This window comes from Xiphophorus hellerii, chromosome 8 (assembly GCF_003331165.1).
Source record: "Xiphophorus hellerii strain 12219 chromosome 8, Xiphophorus_hellerii-4.1, whole genome shotgun sequence".
Taxonomy (NCBI): Eukaryota; Metazoa; Chordata; class Actinopteri; order Cyprinodontiformes; family Poeciliidae; genus Xiphophorus; species Xiphophorus hellerii.
The window spans coordinates 18413671-18436589 of NC_045679.1; the positions used below are offsets into that span (position 1 = coordinate 18413671).

At 37.3% G+C, this 22919-nt stretch overlaps 2 protein-coding genes across 2 annotated transcripts; one reads left to right on the top strand and one right to left on the bottom strand.

Moving 5' to 3' along the window:
* Window positions 1-1241: 1241 nt before the first annotated feature.
* Window positions 1242-19115, top strand: shc3 (SHC (Src homology 2 domain containing) transforming protein 3). The gene is made up of 12 exons (XM_032569281.1): window positions 1242-2785; window positions 7209-7279; window positions 9599-9662; window positions 10425-10544; window positions 10683-10736; window positions 10922-10973; window positions 11055-11184; window positions 11996-12149; window positions 13372-13462; window positions 13566-13757; window positions 15221-15546; window positions 15626-19115. The coding sequence occupies exons 1-12, from the start codon at window positions 2162-2164 to the stop codon at window positions 15752-15754; spliced, it is 2007 nt and encodes a 668-aa protein (XP_032425172.1). The 5' UTR covers window positions 1242-2161; the 3' UTR covers window positions 15755-19115.
* s1pr3b (sphingosine-1-phosphate receptor 3b) lies at window positions 19032-22190 on the bottom strand. Its single transcript, XM_032569282.1, has 3 exons — window positions 21781-22190; window positions 21223-21280; window positions 19032-20654 (listed from the first exon to the last, which is right to left on the bottom strand). Exon 3 carries the CDS (start codon window positions 20586-20588, stop codon window positions 19602-19604), a length of 987 nt encoding a protein of 328 aa, XP_032425173.1. The 5' UTR covers window positions 20589-20654; window positions 21223-21280; window positions 21781-22190; the 3' UTR covers window positions 19032-19601.
* Between the last annotated feature and the right edge of the window lie 729 nt (window positions 22191-22919).

Sequence of the window (22919 nt, forward strand, 5' to 3'; positions counted from 1 at the left end):
TGATAATGAAGGCAGTTCAACACATAGGGGTGGCAGTGTTTCTTCTGTTTAATATTTTGAACTCATTTCTTGTACTTTGTTCTTTTATGAGACCGCAGAGGAATAATGCTTTGCAAACATTTCACCCTCATTATTGTTTACCACATTTCTAAGAGGTTGCTGAGAAGAGGCAGAACACAAACGGCTGTCTGGAATGGTTTCTTCCACTATTCTGCAAGCCTCCCCTGAATGAGTCATCCAGCTGGCTCCTCATTGGATAAGACCATGCCATCCCAAGGGATTGCCTTGCAGAGGCAGAAAGGCCTTGCTTCCATTCACAGAAACACTGGTATGCCTGCCCGTTATTTCATTCACATAAAAGACTAAATATTGCATGTGGGGTTTTTTAGCCCGTGGCTTCCTTTTTCTCTTTCTCTCTTTCCTCTTCTTGCGATATACGAGGACCTGCCTCATCATCCCTGCCTTTATGTTTGCCTTTGTTTCTAAGGAGAAAAGGCAGACGTGCTCTTTTTTTTTTTCTTCTCTCTTGCCAGGCAGGAAACAGAGATATTGGGAAGGACTGCAGTGCGAAATCTGCAGTACAGTGAGAGCGGAAGCTGCTTATGAATGAGTGTCAGTATTTCAGCTTTGCTAAATGCTGCTGAGGACATTTTATACAGATGTGTGCTTTCTGCTGACTGGGGGAGACAATGATGCTGTACTGCTGCGTTTCTTACTGGCTTTCTTGAGCTTTTTGTTTGATCGTTTTGTCGTATTCACCTGAGAAAAATGTCAGTCTCTGCTTTATTTATTTATTTTATTTGCTTCTTTTAATCATTTCATTAATTTCATTCAGACAGAACCAGTTGCTGGGCATTTTCCTGATTTTTTGCCATCTTTCTAGAAGTCAAAACAAATTATTTTGTAATTCATGTTTGGTTTTCTTTGTGGATTTTTTGGCCACATTTAAGTTAAAATTATAAATATTTTATTTTGGAAAATTTAAGCTAAATCATTTTTTTTCTCTTTACTCAGTTTAAATTTAAATATGTTTGAGAGACGGTTAATACAGATTATTTGATAGATTTTAGTTTGTGCGAAGCTTCTCTCCGGGCTTGGTGTCTGCTTTATGTTTCGCTGCTCTTATAAAATAACATGGGCAATATATTTAAATATATTTCCAGCCATGCCAGCTTATTACTGCATTTTTCTTTTTAGTTACTTATTTTTTTTTATTTAAAATAAGTTTTTATTTTGGAATTTTTATTAAAAGTTGCTCATATTTCTGATTAATTTGTGAGGTAATATCCTTGCATATTTTTTCTCTATGAATTTCCTGCTGTTTCAAGATCTGATTTAATGCAGATTTTTTTTTTATTCATTTTTTGCCAAGTATGATCATTACACCCCCCGTTCCCCTCCAATCTTCATTTACTGTCCTCTGAGAAGCAAATGAGAACGCAAGGTGTTGCAGGGAATAAATATGAGTCTAGGGAATTTAAAAACTGATTGGTTCTAGTGTGCTGTTAGTGGGAGTTTTTTTCCTCTCCCTCCAACAGGAAGTGATTTGCGGTGTTCAGCAAGCCTTTTGTTGAGAAGGTTTTCTCAGATCAGTGAGTCATGCTTCAGCTCTGAGCCGGCAGGCAGCAGCCAGCAGAGAGTATTTGCTCTTTCCTTGCAGTGTCCGTGATCATCAGCGACATTCATCTCTTTTCTGTTCCAGTTTTGGGGATTTATTTTTTTTTTCTTTTTGAGAAGCAGCTCTAAGAAGAAAAAGCAGAAGCGTCGCAGCTTGAAAAACTGCACCCCAAAAACTGGCAGGGTTGTTTTTTTTTTTTATCCTCGACTTCTTGTGCTACAGTGTTGTGTGTCCACAGATTTGGTCTCTAACGGATTGTATTTCTGCTCTGGATTTTATTGAGAAACGATTGGACTTTGGTGACAGCAACAGCTCTGCACATTGAACCGCCACTGTAAACTCAACAGAGAGGAAAAAAAAAATTACAGTCAGGTGGCCTGTGATTGCTGAGAGGCGTTCGCTGCCTGTGCTACTGCTGCTATGTTACAGGAGAGGGTTATCAGCGCGGTTCGGCCACGTCTGCCTGCACGCCTGTGAAGGAGGCAGGCTGTGTGTGTTGGTTGGTTGGTGGAGAGAAGAGGAGCGAGCTATAGAGGGAAGGGTATGCTTCACCGTACCAAGTATAACCGCTTCAGGAATGAGTCAGTAACATCTGTCGATGAGCTTCTCCACGGCCTGTCCATGAACCCCAAGGTCTCGGCCTCCTCCCAGTCTGCTGCCGAGACATCCTTCGCACCCCCAAGTGAGGTCCAGCCCTCATCCACCGCTGCCATCCCTTCCAGCAACACAACCAGCCACGGCTCAGAGCATCTGGAGGATGGAGGCACCACCCTCTGCACCCTCATCAACAAGGTCTCCGGCCTGAAATTCAGCAACTCGGGCAGCCTGCTTGGCATCAAGGGTCTACCCTCGGCCGTCAAGGACCTGGCCGTGTCCAAGCTGCAAGGGGGTGGGGGTGCGGGCTCCAGCCCCAGCAGCGTGGCGGCGGCAGCAGCAGCAACAGCCGTCTCTGGTGTGGGAGGGTCTCAGTGCAGCTCCCATTCAACCCCCTGCACACAGTTGGAGACAGCTGTCAACATGAGCAAGAAGAGCAAACTGGACGATCTCCAGCCTAGAGGAGACGATTGGAATCCAGGTGGGGGTGGTGGACTGGTGAGCAAGCCCTCCAGAGGATGGCTGCACTCGAATGAGAAGATATCTGGCCCAGGAGTCACATACGTTGTGAAGGTTGGTGGACTTTCCCTCTCATTCTCTTTCTTTCTCTTTTTTTTTCAATGGGAAGAGATTAGCTACCTCCGATGGGGATTAGAGAGTGAGAATGCAGTTGTGCATCACAACATGCCCTTGAGTGGGTGTGTGTGAGCTGGCTACTGCTGAAGGTTGAGCAATCAGAAAACAGACATTGAATAATTCAGGAAATGCAGAAGGTCAACACTGGTGGAAAAGTAGAGACAAAGCTCACGATGGCAACATGAAAAAACAGGCTTTAAACCATGGTTTATCTGGTATTCTCCTGTCTGATGTATGTGAAGCTACAGCGTTATGCTTTTGTAACCATGGTGATGTGTTATTTCTGTACATCGTGCACCTCTCCGAGCTCCATGGCTGTGTTAGCTCCCTGAAAACGGCTGAACGGGAAGAGACTCATGGTGTGTTTGTCTCATTGCAGCTGTTATCTCTCCCTAATGTTATTCAGCCATCATGCATCATTTAAGTTGGTGCACAAGTAGAAGAGCTGCAAATGTCATCATACTAGCAATGAGTCACTAACACACAGTGATGATGCCGAGACCCGACTCTTCAAGGAAAGACAGATATGGGGTAATGGGATAGAAACCATTTTCACTGAAACCATTAAGTTTTATAGTTTAATTGAATAAAATGATCTTTTATTCATGCAGTAGATTTAACAAAGCACTTCTTTAGCTCTTAGGAAGGGATAAACACACCCAGTGAGACATGCTATATACCAAATCAAGTTATACAAGATGACTAACATCATATGACACCTACTACAACTTTTCTGAATAAAGCCTGCAGTCTGTTTGACCAGCTTGGCTTTCCATTAACTGCTTCAAGGCAGACAGCACTTATTTTGGTCCAGTCAATGCTGCTGTGACAGGGGAAATGGGTCTGACTCCCCCAACCCCCAGCTCTTCCTGTCAGTTTATGTCCTGCATCTATCGAGTTCAGCGTGGTGTTTCTGCTCACAGCACTTTTAATTAGCGTCATGTGGTCAACCCTCATACATCATGCACCATTACACTAGAGAGGGCATTGACTCACTGTGACATTGTTTACCCTCACTTTCCTTCTCCTTTTGTTGCTGTTTGTTAATAAAAATAAATAATAATAATAATAATAATAATAATAATAATAATAATAAAAGAGAAAGTCAACATGAAATGGTACTAGTTTTTTTTTTTCTTATTGGAAGTAAAATTCTGTTATCATTTGTGGTACTATTGTGATAATGATATATGTGATGATAAAACTATGTCTTTTTAGATAACTGTTTATTTTTGACAGCATGACATAGCAATCACAGCCCCACAAACACAAATACTTCTCTTTAACACCATACCATTTGAAATAGACCTACAGAGAACACCAGTTCTGAACACTATAAAGAAGTATAATTTTTATCACCAACATGCATGCAGAAAATGCATTTAATCATGTTTTTTGGTTTACTGTTCATTGATGCTCTCATGGGACACACAGTGGAAAAAATACTAAAGACAACTCTGACAATACAGTCAATTTTTGGCAGTTTTCATACATCAACTTTTGGAATTAATCATTGTCATAATATGTCCAAATTCTTATTATGAGAATAAAACAAATTATGAAAACGGTAAGCACTGCAATAAATGTCAACCCCTACCTTCCACCCAACCTTGAAGGTTTGCGGTCATTTGGCGATGGGCTGGATAAGCTCTAGACGTGTCCTAAGTTAACTTCCGGTTGAATTTATTAGACTGACTAAGAAGCCCTATTATTCAACCTTGTGGAATCATATTTTTAAAAATATTAAGCAGCTAATCTCATACTGCTCATTTTCACACATTGTCATGCTCGGTGTTTTGATGCTTGGCATGTCTATTAATCCTGTTAATCCCTGGGTGGTATATTCTGTCACTGTCTTCAAGATGGTGGTGTGGTAATGCTTTGGGAATAAAGTTCTGCAGGCCGGACTTCGGTTGAACAGTGAAGATTTTATGACAAACTGCAGCCTAGTCAGCACAACCGAATCATGACAAAATCTTGGCCCGATCATAGAGAAGTCCCTCCGGTCTCTGGACAGCGTTCAGAGACCAACACATATTCCCCAAAGTAAACATACTACCACATGCATAGGTTCCACATTTAAGTCGTGAATGTCATGAAGAAGATGTAAAAAGGTTCCACATTTACTTCTTCTTTGGGTCCTGGTGGTGGATTGTCTGCTGATGCATCTGGAATCCATTAGATTAGATTTGTTTTCTCCACAATTATTGGCACCCTTGGTTTTAATATTTACAATCGCTCTTTGCCAACAGGACAGCAGTAGTCTTCTCATAAAACATTTTGTAATGTTGCACATTTTTTATAGATCATCCACAATCCTTGATCCTCTCTGTTACATTCTTCTCTTTAGCTCATTCCACTGGATTTATTTTGGGTTTGGGTAAGGGGACTGAGATGGCAGTGGGATGAGATACATTTTTTTTTTTAGTTCAAAAATACTTTATGTATCCCAAAGGGAAATTAAAGAGTTATTGCAGATGGCGATGAAGTGGACAGGGAGGGTCTCTAGTAGTAATGAGTCCTGCAGGACGTACTAACAAGCTCAATATCCTGGCAGGAGAGACAATATTCCACAGTAACATGTCCTAGATGACACCATCACTTGTTGGCAAGAACTGCTAATCCACCTCATTTTCTTTTTGCTGCCACTTTTTAAGTCTCTCTCTGATCGTATGTTTTGAAGGCCGATCTTGGGGACGGTGGAGTCTTGGATATTATTCTTGACTTTTATGATTGATTGAAGAAAAGATTTGAACTTCCTCCTTCTTTCTCTGTTCTTTGGTCCTGCTCTGCATCCTTGAAGCCTCTTTTTAAACTCATACAGTTCAAGTATAATCTGAGCTTTTGAGATGCTAATCAGCAGCTCCTGGTTGTAAAAACTGGTTGCCACAGTTGCGCATCATAAGAATTGTCTTTCCAGCTGCACAGCATTCAAAACCAGAGGGATGACTCATAGTAAAGCAACCAGTTTGTTTATTGATAATTTCTAATAGTTTTTATGGAGACTTGGAGATTGCAAGTCCTTGTGTATTTCTGCATGTTGCAGTTCTAATTGTTTTAAGCTTTTTAGTTATTGCTCTATAAATATGGGCACAATTTGGGAAGAACCAAGTTTTTGTTTCCAATTCTAGATGTATGAAGATTAATACACATCTGCCTCATCTGAACAGCATGTTCACCAGTCTTTCCCATTTTGTGGTGAAGAGGAATCGTTTTTATGAAACATTTATACCCTACGGGAAACAGCAGAGAAGAAATGTTTCAATGCTGTGCTCAGAATAAGTCTTCTCTTCCAATTTTAGAACAGTTTGATATATTTTTGGGCTTGTGGAAGTGAGCTCTTCATATCCGTTGTACTGAAAATAGATAACGCTGTCAGTCTGCAAATGTCACTGTGACATAGAACGTGTTTGGTTGCCAAAAGTTGCTAAATGCACCCTGGAGAATGGAGAAGTCGTCTGCAATTTATGGTTTTAATATGTTTATAGTTATGAAACAGTAGGGGCAACATTAAGGTTCTTGGATGCCAAATTAAGAATATGATTCTGCTAAATGATAAGAATTTGTCAGCACAAAATGGTCCTGGTTGGTGCAGTATTATTCAAGCGTGAGATGTCTGTAATACGAGTAGCTCTCGTGTACTGTGACTTGACTTCATTGCAAGACACACTGATATTTATGAAGAGATAAAGCACTGACATTACTTTTTGTTATCTTTCCTTCCTTCGTTCCTTCTGTCCTTCCTTTCTTTACTCCTTCCTTCCCTCCACATGTCCTGCATGTGTTTTTTCACTCCCCGTGTTCTTTCTTTTTGCTTTTTAAGCTTCCATATTTAAAATCTGCTTGTAGAAATATCTGCAATAGCTTCTTAATGAACTTTCATGTTTTCATATTTAAATCAAAAGTAAGGGACGTAGGACTCTGGAAAACTGAGTTTGGAGAATTCTGGATTTTTTATCTTAAAGTAACCCGAAGAGCTGGAAAGTATGGCATGAACATGTTTATGAAAACACAGCTATACACCCTAAGACACCAGCAAGGAATAAAACTGATACATTTAACTTTGAGCTGCCTGCATGCATCTCATACAACACTGATACACAAGCTCAGAAGGATGCAACTACTTCACATTTAACACCTGTCCAGTTTTGTCTACTTTTCAAGCCCCATAATACCTAATACTAAAATTTTTAATACAATAATTATGAATCCACAACAGGACTGTGGTGACTTTGATCTTTGTTCCCTGACCAAATATGTTGTATATTGTACATAAAACACATGTACAATATACATGTGTTATATATAACACATGTCATGTATAGTTTGTCTCAAAGATTTCATTCTTGATTCTTTGCAGTATCTGGGCTGCATAGAAGTCCTACGATCGATGAGATCCTTGGATTTCACTACAAGGTCACAAATAACAAGGTATGTTCAAACATGGTGTGGTTTTCTTCATTCAAATTCTTGGATTTTATTGCTTGTTGCTTTTAATATTACACAGTTTTTTTCATTTGGATATAAGGTTGCTTTCTTTAATTATTATTAAAACATATGGCTGTCTCGTAATATTTCCTGGTGTCAGTATCTCAAATAAATAAAATAAATGTAAATATATTTGGGACTACTGATTGTTTTTGATATAGACAATATGGCTCACTGCCCAGGTCACAGTCACAGCTCAACAGTTTAAAGACAAAACAGAATTTTTGTTTCACAAACATTTTTTGCTGAATTACGTCTCTGCATGTCCAGTTTGTTAAAAAAAAATAAAAAATTGAACCATGTGCCAGAGCTTGCTGAATATGCTGATTCACAGCTTCTGATTCCACAATCTTTAAAGTTGTTTTTAAAGCATTTCAATTACATTTAATGATAACGTTCTCACAATCTAGCATGCTCTCCTCATTGTAGGAACAGTAAAAGTTCCTACACTGAGTAGAGATCCCTTAATGCAAAGTTGGAATATAAAACTTGTATTGTGGAAAAAAAAAACACAAACAAAATGTTTACAATTCAAATGTTCATCTATGTCTTCATACAAAACATTAACATAACAAATTGGCAATAGACAGACATGTTTAACATTTTGCTACAAAGCTAAAATGAACTAAAGTATAATGATGTAGGGGTTGATTCTGTTGTGAGTGAATGGAAAATGCAAATGTGCATAAAGTTAGATTTAAATATTGCTGTATACAAAAGATAAAATCATGGAATATTTCACTGTTTAACCTTAAAAAAGAAAAGATCAATTACTTGGTTAGTTGATTAACAAATGACGGAAGCTCCTCTTCTTCTGTAAGCCCATTTTTCAGTCTGTGTGTGTATATTGCAGCAATGACACACTGATTAAAGTGACTCAGACCCTGACAATGACTCAGTGGCTCTATTGTGTCAGAGTCCAAATGAGCGCTCCTCCCTCCAAAAAAAGTAGCAAGCAAAATACAATACAGAGACAATTAAACCCATTTTAATAAGAGTTGCACAAGTTAGAAAATCTAATTATATGTGTCATTGTAAAACATTAAAAATTATTGATTCATCAAAGGTGTGTGTAATAAAACGCTGCAAAATTCCTGCGTGATGCCATGTTTTTGATGAAGATGGCTTCTTTCTAGTGTATCTAAGCAAGAAAACATTCAAATCATTGTCCATTAAACAGGTAAAGCAATAATTTTTATTGATGTAAACTCTTTTAATTATTTGTTCACTTGGAGGTTTCTGTGACTCCATGAGTATGTTTGAAGTTTGTAACCGATGTGCAGTGAAACAAAGCCTGATGGGAATTAATTTATGTCTTGTCCACTTTTCTGCATGACTTCCTGAGCTTGGCATTATAAGCTTGGAAAGCTATGTCGCTGTAGCCCCACTGTGTCACATGATTAACCTTTCTTTTGTTCAGAATGTCAGGCAAAAAAAAACAAAAACATAAGTTACAGAAGAATAAAGTACATATCTATTATTAGATTTATCAGAAAGATAAGTCTCTTATTTTTGAATTGTGCACATTTTAAATTAAATTAGTCCTTTTGTTAATCACTTTTTAATTTGTGTGCTTGTCTTCTGTGCATGAATCCTTACTCGCTCAAAAGTGTGCGAAAGTCTGAAACATAATTCCATTTCTTTATCATTTCTAGCAAAGTGAACAATTTTTTTTTCCTAGTGGAGAAGCACAATGTAATACTTGTCTGAAGCATAGGTATTTAGAAGATGAACAAGTATTAACGCAAACACATTTTAATCTGCATAATAAAACAGTCATATGCAAAAAGTTAACTATCTTCAAACTTAATGGGAAAAATAACTATCCATTCAAATGACACATTAAAACATGGTCCTTTTAATGTAGGCAGCACTACATTGGAGGAAAAAATATCTTTGCTAAAAACTTACAGGAAATGTATTGTTGCATCACCTCTTTCATAATGACTTTTGTTTTTTAAATTATTTTTTTATACAGTGTTGGAATATCTGTCTTCACAAACTAAAAAAGCTACTCTATTACTTAATGATTTATTCATTCACTATTGTAGCTGTATATTAATGTTAGAAATATTGAATGTTTTTAAAGCAGATTTAGACTAATAATCTAAAAAACCAAAAAGAAAAACCATCTGTTTTAGATGACAAGCACAATTATAGTAACTGATTTTCAGTAAGTATTAAACTGAAGTAACAATGGGAATACAATCCATGTTATTGCTGATGACTCTGAACATGGTTGTCCTCTTACCCTCCCTGTAGGGAAGCTATCAGCCTGGTGTGTGAAGCAGTTCCTGGGACCAAAGGAGCGCTGCGGAAAAGAAAGGTATGCCGACAACCGCAAACACCGTCCAGATCCCAGAAGAATATATGCGAACTGCTCAGTAGTTTGAAGAGTAAAGGACATTAGATATTCATTTACCCTTCTGTGGTCTATTTATAGAACCCCTCTGTATGTTTTGCCCCCCCACTCCCTTTTACCTTCCTGTATGTGAAATGAGGCAGAGAAGGGAGATGAAGACGAATGGCGCTATGTCTGCGTGGGCGTAGCTTCAGCCCACGATGTATTGCACACTGCACAGTGCTTAGTGACTCATGTAGTTCACAATATCTGTGATCAGGAGGCTGAGCTGCAGTGTGTGTGAGTGGATTCTGTTTGTGGGCCTTAATGTGAAGCATTATTCTGCTCTCTAAAGCTTCCTCAAATGTCAGAAAAGAGGATATAACAAAAACAGAATGAGTACCATCTAATTTCTCTGAATGGAGGTTCTGATATTAGATGATGTTCCTGTGGATGTGTGACAAACAGATGATGGTGACATCGGCTTAATACAGAGAATCTTAAATAACTTTGGCCTTTTTTATCTGCCCACTCCCCTTTAAAAACCTTCTTTTAAACAGGATGAAAGTTATATTTGGTATCAGATTCAGACTGGAGATTTTCCCTGGTGTTGTTTTTAGTTTCTTAAAAGTTTAAGATTGGGGTCAGAAATCTGTAAGTTGATTTAAGTTTGGATTTTTTTTTTCTAGTTTGCATGAAACTATTTTTTTTTTCTTGTTACTCTATTTCTTCCCCTGCTCCTTTTAGCCACCATCCAAAGCTCTGTCCAACATTTTGGGCAAGAGTAATCTCCAGTTTGCTGGCATGTCCATCAACCTGAATATCTCCACTAGTAGCCTCAACCTAATGACCCCCGACTGCAAACAGGTCAGTCTCCAACATTCCCCAATTATGTCCAAAATTAACTCATTATGGGTGAGTTAATTTTGGACTTTTAAACTTTATTTCACGACGATTTGTGTGTGTACAAAATATTCAGTTTACGAATGTATTTTTTTTTGTCAGATCATTGCCAACCATCACATGCAGTCTATCTCTTTTGCATCAGGTGGAGACCCTGTAAGTACTGCCAGCATTAATTTTCAGTTTACCAACATAGATGTTTTAAAGAGAGTCAATATCTGTGATTTAATGCAAATTACCTCACTCTGTCAAATACAACTTACTACATGAGATTTACCTATTTCAATGTATTAGCAGTATAATATCAGTTAAATTTACCAAGTTATATTTTATTCTTGTAGGATACAACGGATTATGTTGCCTATGTAGCAAAGGACCCGGTCAACAGAAGAGGTGAGGATGCATTTCTCTGACATTCATAAAATGGTCTAATGTGCAGCATGTTCTTTACTGCTGTAATCTGACCCTTCTCAGCATGTCACATCCTTGAATGCTCTGACGGGCTCGCTCAGGATGTTATCAGCACCATCGGCCAGGCGTTTGACCTTCGCTTCCAGCAGTACCTGCAGTGTCCCTCAAGCAAGATGTCCTCAGTCCATGACAGGTAAGAAGTCCAATATCAATATTTGAATTGTTCTTATACAGGTCTCAAAAAGTCTGAAAAAAATATGGATATATTTAGAATAAAGTAAATGGATATTTGAAAGATGTTTTTTTTTCCTAGCCTTTTTTAATCTTCCATTATTTTATAAATGCTTGTACACTGATTTAGATTTAATTGACCTGCTTTGTCTTTGTTTTGATTTTAAAATTTCCATTGTCAAATAGATGGAATAAATGGACAGAGCTATTTCACTACTTTCTAGATGTTAGACTGTTTCAAATAAAACTTACGCTGATCCTATAATAATAAAAGTTAAAAAGGCAAGCAACTTACTAAACATACTTTTATTTTTTAGCATTTTTATAAATAAAATAAACATAGTCTTTAAAGCAAAAAGATGTTCTGAAAAGCCCACATTTATTGTAGGATTCTTCAGTTGTTTGGTAAATGCAAGCTGTTCAATCCTAGATTCAGCATAAGTACAAATTTTGAACAAGAGCTTCTGTAGGTGAGCCAAACAAGCATTGTTTTGTGATTTGAAAGGTGAAATTGGTGTCTTCAAAAATAACAAAACACTGAAAATATTTAAATAAGATTGAATTAGAAATTGTAAGCTTCATATGAATTCAATGTTAACATTATGGTGAATAAACTTTTCTTAAGAATTTCTTAAGAACATACAGAGGAGAAACCATAATTTTTAAGAAGAAACAGCTCTGTTGATTGTTCAATTTCAGCTGTTGAAGAGTTTTTAAAGGTTATGCTTTACATATATATTTAATGGTTTTCCATGTTTATTGCTTTTTTTCAGAGTATTAAACATGGAGGAGTTGGCATGGACAGAGGAAGAAGAGGAGTCAACAGAACATCCTTATTATAACAACATCCCCGGCAAAATGCCACCCCAAGGAGGCTTTATTGATACTCGACTGACGAATCAGAATGCTGCATCTGAAGGAGGCCAGGTAGAAGTTTAATAACCTGGTATATTCAAAAGCACCATTAAACAATCATGTGTCTTAAAAAAATAAATCAGCACCTCATTTAAAAAAATTGCTAAGATTATAGCATCCTTTTTGTCTTTATATGTCATTGACTTGAGACTACAATGCCATTAAAAATATTCTGTCTGTGTGTTTTTAGTTGACTTAAATGTTTCAGACTGTTACAGAATGTCATATCAGACAAGGATAACTTTAATCAACACAAAATGCAGTTGTCATATTAAGATTTAATTTATCTGGGAGAAAAAGCTATCCAAACCAACCTTATTTTATGTGAAACTAAGGTTTATTGTATTTGCCCTCTAAACCTAGTATCTGATTATTGTGTTGTTGTTGGGGGCAACAGCTGCCAGCAATGTCTTTCACATTGCTATAAAAATTTATTTGGAATTTTTGTTTTAAATTAGTCATGTTTGAAGGTTTTCAAGACTAAACGGAATGTTTATGTTCACACCAGTGCATCTCAATCGCACTCAAGTAAAGACTTTGACTAGGCCATTTGATAATGTTTCATTCAGAGGTAGAAATGCAGATGTGTCGATATTATATCATTAAAGTACTGCTTAACCCAACTGTCCTCAAGCTTAAGGTCACAAACTGATGGCAGGATATTCTTCTTTAGCATTTTGTTGGAAAGCACAAATTACAGTTACAATGACAGTTCTTGATGCTGAAAAACGTCTCAGTCAAAATGTTTGACTGTCAGTACAATCTTTCCCCCAAAAACATTGTTGTGTTCTATGTGACATAAGGGGACACACACTTTCTAAAACATTTCAACATTTTGTCTTGGAACGTTTCCATGTGTGACATTTTGTCCTAGTCAGTTCTCAGCTTTCAATAATAAAGGGCTATTCACATTTAATGCATAATTTAACAAGGGCAAATATACATACTTCCTCTTATTAAAGATATCATCATTTTAAATGAGTTTTTCTGTATTTATTCAGGTTATTATTGATTGATATTAAAATGTATTCTATGATCTGAAACATTTAGGTGTGACGATGTTTACTCTCCAAACAACTGTATACTCTAAATGATTTGATTACTTGCGATAACTTTATCCTTTATCTGGATGTTAGCCGAATGATAGTTAAAACCGCATGCTTCTAAAGCTGTTCAATCCTAGATTCAGCATAATTTGTTGAGAAATAAATTCACTGCTTGTGCGTTTGATCAGACTGGTCCGGGCTCGGTGGATCAGACGTACTACCAGGGACGGCATTGTGAAAACTGGGCTGATGAAAGGAAAGCCATCTTCCTGCAGCAGGGTAGGAACCACCAAACACTCCAGTACAGTAGGCACATATTTACTCCTGGACCATGTTGTCAATTCAGCAGGCTGACTTTGGCTTTGTTTCTTTCAATATTCAGGATCTTTTGATATCGGCAGTCTGCCAGAGAATAAAGGTCAGATGCCAAAAGCAGCGGAGATGCCCATGTATGTGAACACCCAGCAGATTGATGCCCAGGTGCTTGCAGCTCTCCAGGCAGAAGCAGAAAATGCCACAAAGGGCATAGTAGAGGCAGGCAAAGAGAGCCCCCAGAAGGACCTGTTTGACATGAGTAAGACTTGATTAATTTCTATTTAATGTTTAGTTACTGTAGATAGTTGCTTTGCATAATAGAATTAGAAGATTTTAACTTGGAATACTGTGAAAAGACAAAACTTTTAGACCAAATATTTTTGGAAGAGATTAGTTTAATTGTTGATTAAAAATACAAAGACCTTACAACTTAAAAGCTCTCATCAAAGTTCTGTAGTTTGAGCTATTTTCCTTGCAGTTGTGTGAATGCAGTCAAAAACTGAGCCCTACATATAATTTAGTAACTTATAGGTCCAAGTTACTGAATTTGTTGTGGTTTGGAGACCACAACAAATACTTAACAGTGTTTTATATTGCTTCTACAGTTTTGCTGATGGATTTAGATCTATGTATGATATGAGAACTGTTATCAGTAACTTTCAAACCTAATTAAAGCCAAAATCATCTAATTATGTATAAAGTTTTTTGCTTTATAAAACTGTGCTATTACACAGGTATTGGTACTACTGTTTCTGTAGGCCTGTTTCTCTTATAAAGGCCCTGGAAACTTTCATATAGTACATGGACAGTCCGAGACATCAGAGCATTTAAATAAAATCTTGTTTTAATCTACTAGTAAAATGAAAATTCAGCCTTTTCAGCAGGATTTTGTAAAAAAGTTAGATTAAAAAAATTTTTGTTTCTTAATGTGAGACTTGACTACCTCAGTGAATATACTTGAATAAAAAGATGGGTCATTATTAATTGTTATGTATCTCTAATAAAAGGTACATTTATTTTAAGGCTCTTTAAACATCTTTACCAGAGGTGCAATTAAATGCAGAGGTTGCTGTAATTAAAATAATTACAGCGGTTCACAGCTTTTCCTCTTTATGCATGTCTTATTTAATTACATCATGTCAGCAAAAAGATAAGAAGATAACAGTATTGATGTTGGTGTATGGCTTTATTCTTTCCTTCTTTTAACCCCCAATTTGACTTGACTACTGATTTCATATCGTCATATGAGAAAGTATTTGTTCCCATCCTGATTTCTTCTGTTTCTGCTCTTTCATCATTAATCAGATTTCAACAAAAAGCCAAGATAGTCTGAGCAAATTGTAAAAACTAATTAAAACCCTCTCCTAACCACTGTGACCTTATGTGAAAAATATAATCGCCCTCCTTGTAAAATTATGAATGAACTTTGTTTCAACACAATTTTTGGGAAGTTAAGTTAAATCTCAGTCAACACACTGGAAACCGCAAACTTCTCTCTGACGACAAATGGTTACCAAGCCATTTCTCAGACTTTGGGACTCCAGTAAACTGCACTGAGAGCTATTATCTACTAATGGATATACATGGAACAGTGGTGAACCTTCCCAGATTGGCCAGCCTACTTCCCGTAAATGATGCAACCCAATCAAATACGGAAATATTTTTACAATCTTATGAACTACATTTCTCTGTCGTGACTCTTCCTTTCCTCTCATGCACTAGAGCCCTTTGAGGAAGCCATTCAGTCCCAGTCCCAGCCACTGGCCCCAGGGCAGTCCCAGACTCAAGTGTCCAACCTTCAGAAGGCAGCTTCTGTTGACAACTCGAGCCCTCTCCTTGTGCGATCTTTGGCTTCCCGCGCGCAAGAGGAGCTGGAAGGTCAGACGTGGTACCATGGCAAAATGAGCCGCCGTGATGCTGAGAAACTGCTTAAGAGCGATGGGGACTTTCTTGTCCGCACAAGCACTACCAACCCAGGGTCCTACGTTCTGACTGGTATGCACAATGGACTTGCCAAGCATTTACTGCTTGTGGACCCTGAAGGGACGGTAAGAACAGGATAAAAAGCTGGTTTTAGAGTGTGAAACCAAAACTGATTCTTAACATCTGTTTTCTCTTGTTTCACAGGTACGGACAAAAGATCATATATTTGACAGCATTAGCCACCTCATTGGCCATCACCGTGACAACAATTTGCCAATTGTCTCAGCTGGGAGTGAACTCTGTCTCCATCAACCTGTTGAAAGGAAATTGTGATGCTTGAAATGCCTGATGGGAAGCAGAGGGCCTTTAAATGCCCTCTCCTGGAACTGGAAGATACCTACAAAAGGCTCAATGTGCTCAACACTGACCTGCTTTACTGGAGTCACTGGAGTACTCAACATTTGTTAAGGATTAAGGAAAACTATTTATAGAATTGCTATTATTTTGTTGTGATGACTGAAATGCTATATTTTTGAGAAGAAAAATTGGTGCATTTGGACTTAATACTTTGATTTGGTGTTTAAAGAAACAATAAAGCGACAAATTGTTCTTGTAGTTTAGATGAAGTGCAAATAAAACCTCAAAGAGGCGAGAAGAATATTTTAAAATAAAACTCTAAACTAAGTTTTGTCTGTCAAGCACAACCATATTTCTACTGAAAGTGTTGACTCAGTGGTTGAAGAATCAGAAAAGGCTCTTTTAAATAAATTCTAATAGGAAAAAAAATGCCCTGAAACTGACCATTAGTGTGACAGCTTGATTTATTAGTCTCCATATGAAAGCTACTTTTGTTGGAGATTGAAGCCGAATGTGTTGTCACAGTGTCGGGGAGCCAACGGACATCTTTTCATACTGCTGTCAATGGCTTTAGAGATCAGCCTTTTTTATAATTATAAAGCATTTCCTTGTGTCACTGCAGCCGCATGACTTCAAATCAATTGTTCTCGTGGCCGTGTTCGTAGACCTTGATTCCCCTTTATTTGAAAGGAGGTGCTTGTGTATGCTGACACTAAAAAATATATATATATATATTTCTGCTGTTTCAACCAGTGGTTTGTTTTGAATTGGTTTTCTCTGACTTCTTTTAGGTGTTTCGTCGGTGATTAGTTTTTGGTGCTTGATTCATACAGTTTAATATCCTCCCATTTTAAATGAACACGCTTTGCTCTTTGGGTGAACTTTTTAAAAAGGGTTTCTGTTTCTTGAATGATCACAAATGAATAGCACAATCAGAGCTCTGTTTCAGTCGTACTAGAGGAGTGATCACTGTTTCAAGGTGTCATTAATGGAAATGTTGTTTTTACATCCACTAAGGTTAGAACAGATTATTCACTTGCACTTGAAAATACAGTTGCATAGATTCAATGTGTTTATCTTTAATCATGACTAGGCATGGGCTGGTCAGTGTTAAATCTATAAATAGCCCTCATTTGGACCTATATATTTAGGTTTAGCTCACTCAAAACTGCCAGCTAGGTCTAAAAGTGATTTAAGCTTACAATTGTTTTAAAAACTCCACAAAAAGTCTGTAGATTGTGCTAAAATGACAGAAGCAAATTTAAAGACAGCTTGGTTTTGTTTTAGTATGAATGAATTTTATCTTTTTTATCAAATGAAATATTATGGTAAAAATGTCTTCCCAAATATTCTGTTTTTTAGATAAAGAGGAGTGGTAAAAACCATGTACATACTTGTACTTAAATTGCGATGTGTTTTTACTTTCAAGCAGTAGAGGGAGTACATTCACAACAAAACCTTTTATTGTTTATATCACCGGAAATAAAGTTAGGCTCCCTTCTAATGAAGAAAGAAGAGCTAGGATCCTAATTTCCAACCAGAACTGCTTCACTCTCCCACAGAGGCTGATTAAACAGAGATTATGCTGTGTTGGCAGAATATCTGAGGCATTTGATGAATTCAATTTGTTTTGTTTTGAGGAAAGAAAATCAGTAATTACTTAGAAATGAAAACCACAGCTGGTAAACCAGAAAAATCTTGTTGACTCATAGCTCATTTAGTAAAGATATAGTTAGTAATCTAGATTCCCCAAATCTAATAAGTTCATTCCACTGCTATTTTTAGTCTTAGTAAAACAGGACTATATTCAGACTTCTAGTAAACATAAAAATATATAGGGAAAAATGGTAAGGTGTGTTGTCAACATATAGGAAAATACTATGTTTCAATTTATTTTATTTTAAACTGAAAGCAAGAATTATTCAGTCAGTTGCTAAAATAAGCTTTAATAATGTCATCTACAACATTTTTCCATATGTATGATTTAAAAAGTAGAGAAAACATCACTAACTTCAGTAGTAGTTGTTCAGGTGATTATTGCCTAGAATAATTTTGCCATGTTTTATTTTGCCATAACAATGGATTCAATTAATCATACGTTGTAAAGGTAGCCAGCTTTCAGTCAGATATGTTGCTTGTTGCTTCCCAATTGTTGTTTCTGAAAACTGCTTCAGAAACTGAAGTTATGCCTTCACTTTCTCTGGTAATGCTAGCCAGCCTATGCCTAATCATATATATACTTCAGCCACTAGGTGCCATAAGAGTAGCTTTTGTTTGAGTATTTGTTCATTTTAGATCAAAGTTAATGCCATCTGTAAAGAATTGCTCCTATAAACAGTTCAGTGTTAGATCTTACTATTTCATGAAGAAAGAAACCCAAATTTTGATAGGGTTAGTAGAAATGATCTGCAGCTGCTCTGGAAACTGCCTGTTTTTCATTTCTTCTCTCTCTTTTTTTTCAAATGGCTTCATTCTTACTGTTGTCAGGACTCTGATGGATACCAAATGAATGGGGCATTGTATTTGAAATGCACTCGACCACTTGAGTTGTACCAAAACAAGTACGTGTTCAATGAGTTTGACAAGACAGATGCAATGTAATATAATGTGCCTGTGTTTTGCTGCAAGAAGGTGTGTATAGTACAGGAACTACACAGCAACCTGTTTGGTCATGGACCTTTGGCATACTATAAAACACTTTTACTTCTTTACATCTTTTACTTCTGCAATGTTTGTGACTAAATTTGAGCAAACCTGAGGACTTGCAAAAGGGAACAGTACAAAATTTTCTATAAAAATAAACAACAACAAAGAAACAAGCAAATTGGACAAAATTTTGAAGGTGAAAACAGCTTCATACTTGAATGTAACAGACCTTATTAGCTCTGCAATGTAAAGAAACTACTCGACTAAAAATGCTTGGACACTGATGGCGTCTTTCCAGATTTCTCTTGACTGAAATGTGCCTTTAATTTGTACAAATGGTGTGTTTTTCTCTCCCATTCTCTCCCTTCAGTGTGCAATAGCTGATCTTCAATGGGGCATGCCTGTTCACTGGAGGTTGTTTTTGCCCTGCTGCGTGTTGCTGCTTGAGACTAGTGTTCTCACTTTATCTTGGTCTCTTTCCCTCACTATTAATATGTATTATAAGTGTCATTATTTCTGGGTTATACATTAATGACAGAGGGTGTCACAGAAAAACACTATTTCGGGACAGCTATATTTAAAAGTATGAAATAAAAACGAGTCCAAATGATGTTTACAGATGTTTAATCTTTTAGTTGTATGGGTTTGTCATTATTCTGTATGACTGTTTGGCAATAAAATTGTGAATGTGTATAATCTCTCTTGTGTTTACTACGACTAGGATTCTTTTCCTTTGGTGTCAGATGCAGCTTTTGGCATTTTTTAAACACATTTTCCCTAAGTAGCAGATGTGCTTTCATATAAAAACCATATATGGCTACTTTAGATAAGCTCATGCTGTTGAAGCATTTGTTAGTAACCAAAGAATTGCAGCAAATGCCACAAAAAAGTGCCAGAAAATTCCCATCTGAATTTCCTGACCAAAGTGTAGGGTTGACCACAGCAAGTCCAGCAAACCAGTCGGGCTTGGAGAGGTCTAGGCAGTGCTGACACATCCACCAAGAGAAGGAAAAAAAGCTTGTTCCTAATTCTAGATAACTTGCACCTTTTTTTCAGTCTTTTCCATGGTCCCGATTCCCCTTCTGAGGGTACTCTAATTCCAGACATCTGTGAGACCTCACTGGGATGTGTGTCTGTCTCCAAACCCCTCTGTTCATTCTGGTTTTGGTTGTTTTGGCTACTCCATGATTTCTTCCAGATTTGCCTGGGCTCCCGGAACTGCCTGTTCCCACCGCCGTCCACAAAAAGTCTTCATCTTGTAGCAAACGCCACAAACCAGAGCCAGGAAGGCCCGTCTCATCTCGCGACTGACCAGAGTGTAGATGACTGGGTTCATGGCCGAGTTGAGCACAGCCAGTGCTATAAACCAGTCAGCCTGGTAGAGGACTGGAAAGTGCTGCTCAGACGCCACATCCACCAGGAGCAGGATGAAGAGGGGTGTCCAGCAGGCGATGAAGACTCCAACTACAATAATGACGGTGCGCAGAAGGGACATAGCGTGCTCAGAGTTGCTGTGCTTACTCACCTTTCGGCTGCTGGATTTTACCAGGATGTAGATGCGAGCATAAAGGACTGACATGGCTAAAAGCAGGATTATGAAAACTGTGATGTAGAAAGCTACATATTTCTTGCTGTAAAGAGACAGGACTGTGGAACAGTCTGGGAGGTTGTCAATGCAGTTCCAACCCAAGATGGGTAAAGCTCCCAGGATCACAGCAATCAGCCAGGAGGTCCCTATAAGCAGAAACACTCTGTAGTTCTTGTTGGCATCATAAGGTCTCATTTTGATCATAGTCAGGTGTCTCTCTATGGCAATGGCCAAAAGACTGAAGATGGAGGCACTGAGTGCTACAAATGTGCTGCCCTCTCTAATAAACCACAGAGTCGGTGAGAGATCAAACGTCTTATCCCCAGAGAGGAGCAAGTTGACCATGTAGAAGACTCCAGCCAGCAGATCACACAGTGCCAGGTTCCCAATGAAGAAGTACATCCGGTTGTGGAACCTGTGGTTCCTCCATATGGCCACCAGGACGGTGAGGTTCTCCACAACGATGAGGGAAACGATGAGGGAGACGATTCTTTGAAAGTCCACATTATTAGTGGGAGTCATCTGCTGGTTTCCCAGCTTCCCAGTGTAATTGTAGTGAAGGAGTACGACATTCATCTTCAGACTACCGGTTGCTGACTGTAGAGGTCAGAGTTCAGCAGTATTCCAAAAGTCCACCAACACCTGCAACAGAGGAAAATATTACTACGAGAATTTATAAGTAGGCAGTCATATTCAATAAATCATAGTGGGAACTCTAACGAGGCTAGTTTGTCAGAGGAAGCATATCTTTTGAAAATAATAGCCCCTTAGTGAAGCTAATTAGCTTCATAACCTCTTTTACTAAGAATACAGCCAAATAAAAGTTTAATTGTTAAAAATGTCAGTCTCATACTGAGGTTGCTATTAGAAGTGCTTTGATAGTAATCAAGTGAAGCGGAAGACTGCAATGAGCCGACTGCATTGAATTTGACTGATAAACTCAGTAAATAATCTTACCTCTGAGCTAGGTCATGGAGAAAAATACATTTAAGCCAACTAATGCCTTCTACAACTGACATATCAGAATAGACATGTAACCAATTTTCAAATTTTGCATATTTACAAATTGAAAATGATATTGTTTTAATTCAATTCAAATTCAAAAATACCTTATCAATCCCAAATTAAATTGAAATGTTGTTGTAGCTCATTAATTCAGATTCTTCAGAGTTCTTGAAGATGGTGCCTGTATGCTGACTATACAGCTTACCATTGTTCCCTCCCTCTGTGTCAAGAGTTGATGTCTTCCTCAAAGTGATGGTTGGAATCTGATGAAAATGAAAGCCAGTAATTCAAACTTCTTCTAAATGCTGGCGAGCCAGTCAACCTGAGACAAGACTGATCATAGTGTTGCAATTTCCCATTAAATTCTTGAGAAGTAATTTTTACCGGATAAAATAAGCCATCTCTAACATTGCACTGCTCACTCACAACACTCACTTCATGATGAAACAATAAAACAAACACACCGATACTCAAGCTTTTAGGTATTATAACTGATCAGTCAAAAAGATTCAGATTCAACTTTCAGGCTTCAGCTCACATGCAGCACAGTCAAAAGTCAAAAGTTAATAAAAAGTTGTTCTCCTTTTAAAGAGGGACAAAACTAAATAAATACAATCCTCAACTAAATTATGCAATAAATAAATTTTCTCCTTAAATTACAGTACACTAGAAAAATATAGGCATTTTCTTTAAAAAAAGATATTAAACATAGATTTGAATGACTAGTGGATTTTTTAGTCTTAACTAATGAGGAGGTACTTACGGAAATGTGTTTCTCGTGTCTTGTATGCTCCATGAAGTAATCTTCTTAATCGTTTGCTTACACACTCATAAAGGAAATCATTTATAAATTATTTATAACCACTAAAGTCACCCACATCTTCCCTCCCTCTATCTCAAGAGTTGCTGCCTACCTCTGTATTATCATGGCTAGAATCTGATGAAAACAAAAGCCTGTAGTTCAAACACAGAGCCAAGTCTCCAGCAACTCTGTGTACGAAAAGGTCTACAAACTGTTAGGTTACTTCAAATCAGGCATGATAACTTAATGTAAAATTGTATTTGACAGAACATTTTATGAAAAACAACGTTTTCATAAAATGGGAGGAAGTGCAGGTTTACAGATATAGGAAATGCAAGTTTAGAGAGGAACAGAGAAGTTTCCTAAACTCATTTTTCAACTGTCATTATGTATTTTTGGTAACAATGTTACATGGACCTAATTCTCATTTGCACAAAACTGTTTTAAACCACTGCAACCTGTAGTAACACACATGCAACAAACCAACTTCCTCTGTATGCTGGTGGGCTGGTCTTTTTTAAGATGTAGTGCAATCAATCTGTTGTAATTTCCCCTTAAAGTCTTGAGAAGTCATCTTTACCGGAATGAAAAAAACAAACCACAGTTTATTTTTGTTCCATGAAAACCAATGCATAAAAACAACAGCAAAAAAAATGTTACCTCAAAATATCACATGGTTTATTCGAAATGAACTGTCTCTTCTTTCTGATCAAGTGACAAGATGTCATTCCTCGTATATTTTAAATGTGTGTGAAGTTTTTGCTGAACAATAAGCCAAAATTATTTAGCAGCACTTTAGAAAGAAGACAGCTTTCCATGCATTTCAAGCAGATGGTAAAACAAACACACCTCAAGTGTTTAGGTATCACAATTGATTAGTCAAAAAGATTTAGATTCAGCTTTCAGTCATCAGGTAACATGCAGCACATTGCTATCAAATGTTAATGCCACTCCAGTTAATAAAATGTAAAAAGTTTTGAAAAAATTTTGTAGTAGATCTTGCACAGAAAAATGTAAAATCTTATTTTAAAAACATTTCTATTTCTACTTTCTTTTAAGAATTGATTAAAGTCATTATTGTGCAGTATGCGCTACCGCAT

Bases quoted from the DNA above. Each gene is read 5' to 3' on its own strand.
- shc3 (XM_032569281.1), top strand. From the start codon at position 2,162: ATGCTTCACCGTACCAAGTATAACCGCTTCAGGAATGAGTCAGTAACA. The intron at 10,545-10,682 runs GTCAGTCTCCAA...TTTTTTTGTCAG, and splicing joins TGACCCCCGACTGCAAACAG to ATCATTGCCAACCATCACAT. The intron at 10,974-11,054 runs GTGAGGATGCAT...GACCCTTCTCAG, and splicing joins GGACCCGGTCAACAGAAGAG to CATGTCACATCCTTGAATGC.
- s1pr3b (XM_032569282.1), bottom strand. From the start codon at position 20,588: ATGAATGTCGTACTCCTTCACTACAATTACACTGGGAAGCTGGGAAAC.